Raw genomic sequence first — 1809 nt, 5'->3', positions numbered from 1 at the left:
GCACGAATTTCGGTTTTTTCCATTTTTTAAGAAACTCAGGAGTTGACTTGTTCAAATGACTAACTCACAAACTATTTGATGAAATGTCATGAAATTTTGACAGCGGAGGTTTGAAGGAATATATTCAACAGCCATAAGATTAATTTTTGTATATGATGCCATTTTGTATCCAATTCCAGAAACTTTTTAGCCCATGTAGTATATAACGTAAGTATAATATAAAATATATAATAACATTATTATACCTAAACACGTTTGATGAATACAGGTCTATAACAGTATAAAATTAATAAATTATGAATAAAATTTTGTTACAAACTTTTTGACCATGATGTGTATATACATATTTGTACACACGCGTCCACGTATTTGTGTGTATTTGTACGCGCGCATATATACTATTCTTTTATAGACCTGGGATGACGAATTAGCGGAGATTGCACAAAGATGGGCTATTCAATGCAAATTTGGTCATGACAAATGCAGAAATGTGGGTAAGTTCCAATTTATACATATCATACATAAATTAATAATCGTAAATCATATATATGATTCATTTGTTAGTAAATATATGTATGCCATTCCAGATAGTAGATGGAGTTGGATCGGTCAGAATGGAGCCAAAGCATATGGCAAAATCACATATCCTATGGATGATTTGGTTCAAATGTGGTACGATGAAGTGAAAGACTTTGACAGAAATAAAGTTGAAAAATATGAGTAAGTATCGTTCCAATATTGAATATGCTAATTACATATATATTGTAGATTTTATATATGTTAATAAATATAATAATTAATTAATTCTTCAGATTGCATCAAGACTTTTATATGTAAAAATATTTATGCATCTAAGTAAATATAAAAAATAATTGCGTGAAAATCTATTAAAAACTGTATATCACAATAGTATCAGTTAACATACCTCATAGATTTATGACATATTTTTTTAATATGTTTATAAAATAATTTATTTGCAGATTTGATTACAATATAGGCCATTATTCCCAAGTGGTCTGGGCTAAAACAACAAAAGTCGGTTGCGGACTCATAAAGTACAAGGAATCAAATGACTGGATTTCGATATGGCTAGTTTGCAATTACGGTCCAAGTGGAAATTACAGGGATGAGAAAGTATATGAAATTAAAAAATAAATCCAATTGATAGATTAAAGATATAATGGAAGATTAAAGATGTAAGAAGTAGTGACACAAAAAAACAAATAAAAAGCTGTAATATGCTTTATCGATAAAAATGGACAGTTATAAAAGATAGTTGGCCAGAATGATATTAATATGGAGGAAAATAATTCTTCTTTCTCTTTTTCTTTCTCTTTTTAATATTGTTTAATATAAAATTCTCTTCAAATTTTGTTGTATTAAAAATGGCTTTCCAATATTAAACAAAAAATGTCAATATACTAATGTCACTTTTCTGTTCTAATTATATATGTATGGTATTGTATCTAGAAATAAAGATGAGCAATGAAATAAATAATATGAATTTACTTTAACCTTGAAGATTAACTTTAATATATGCAGTTATATAAATATATTTTTTGCATTAATTTTATAATTATTCTGTGCTAAGATACAAAATTAAAATAAAAATCGAAAAATCAATATTTTATATTAAAATATGTTGAACTAAATCTTTGATTAATAACAATTTTTCTTAAAATTGTTAATTATTTTAGTATAACACAAAATAAAATTAGTATTACGTATATAATTTTTGCTGTACTAATAAATTTAAAAATGTAAATATACAATAAAAAACAAAATAAATTTGTTTAAATTATAAGTAAC

At 25.3% G+C, this 1809-nt stretch overlaps 1 protein-coding gene across 1 annotated transcript; it reads left to right on the top strand.

Moving 5' to 3' along the window:
• Positions 1–412: 412 nt before the first annotated feature.
• LOC105461196 (venom allergen 3-like) lies at positions 413–1513 on the top strand (the record flags this gene model as incomplete). Its single annotated transcript, XM_011707677.1, has 3 exons — positions 413–494; positions 588–720; positions 981–1513. Coding segments are annotated over 3 exons (390 nt in total), but the record flags the coding sequence as incomplete, so codon positions are not given.
• Positions 1514–1809: the final 296 nt, after the last annotated feature.

Source organism: Wasmannia auropunctata, unplaced genomic scaffold (assembly GCF_000956235.1).
Source record: "Wasmannia auropunctata unplaced genomic scaffold, wasmannia.A_1.0 LD307428.1, whole genome shotgun sequence".
NCBI lineage: Eukaryota > Metazoa > Arthropoda > Insecta > Hymenoptera > Formicidae > Wasmannia > Wasmannia auropunctata.
This window is presented reverse-complemented; position numbering and strand designations above follow the sequence as displayed.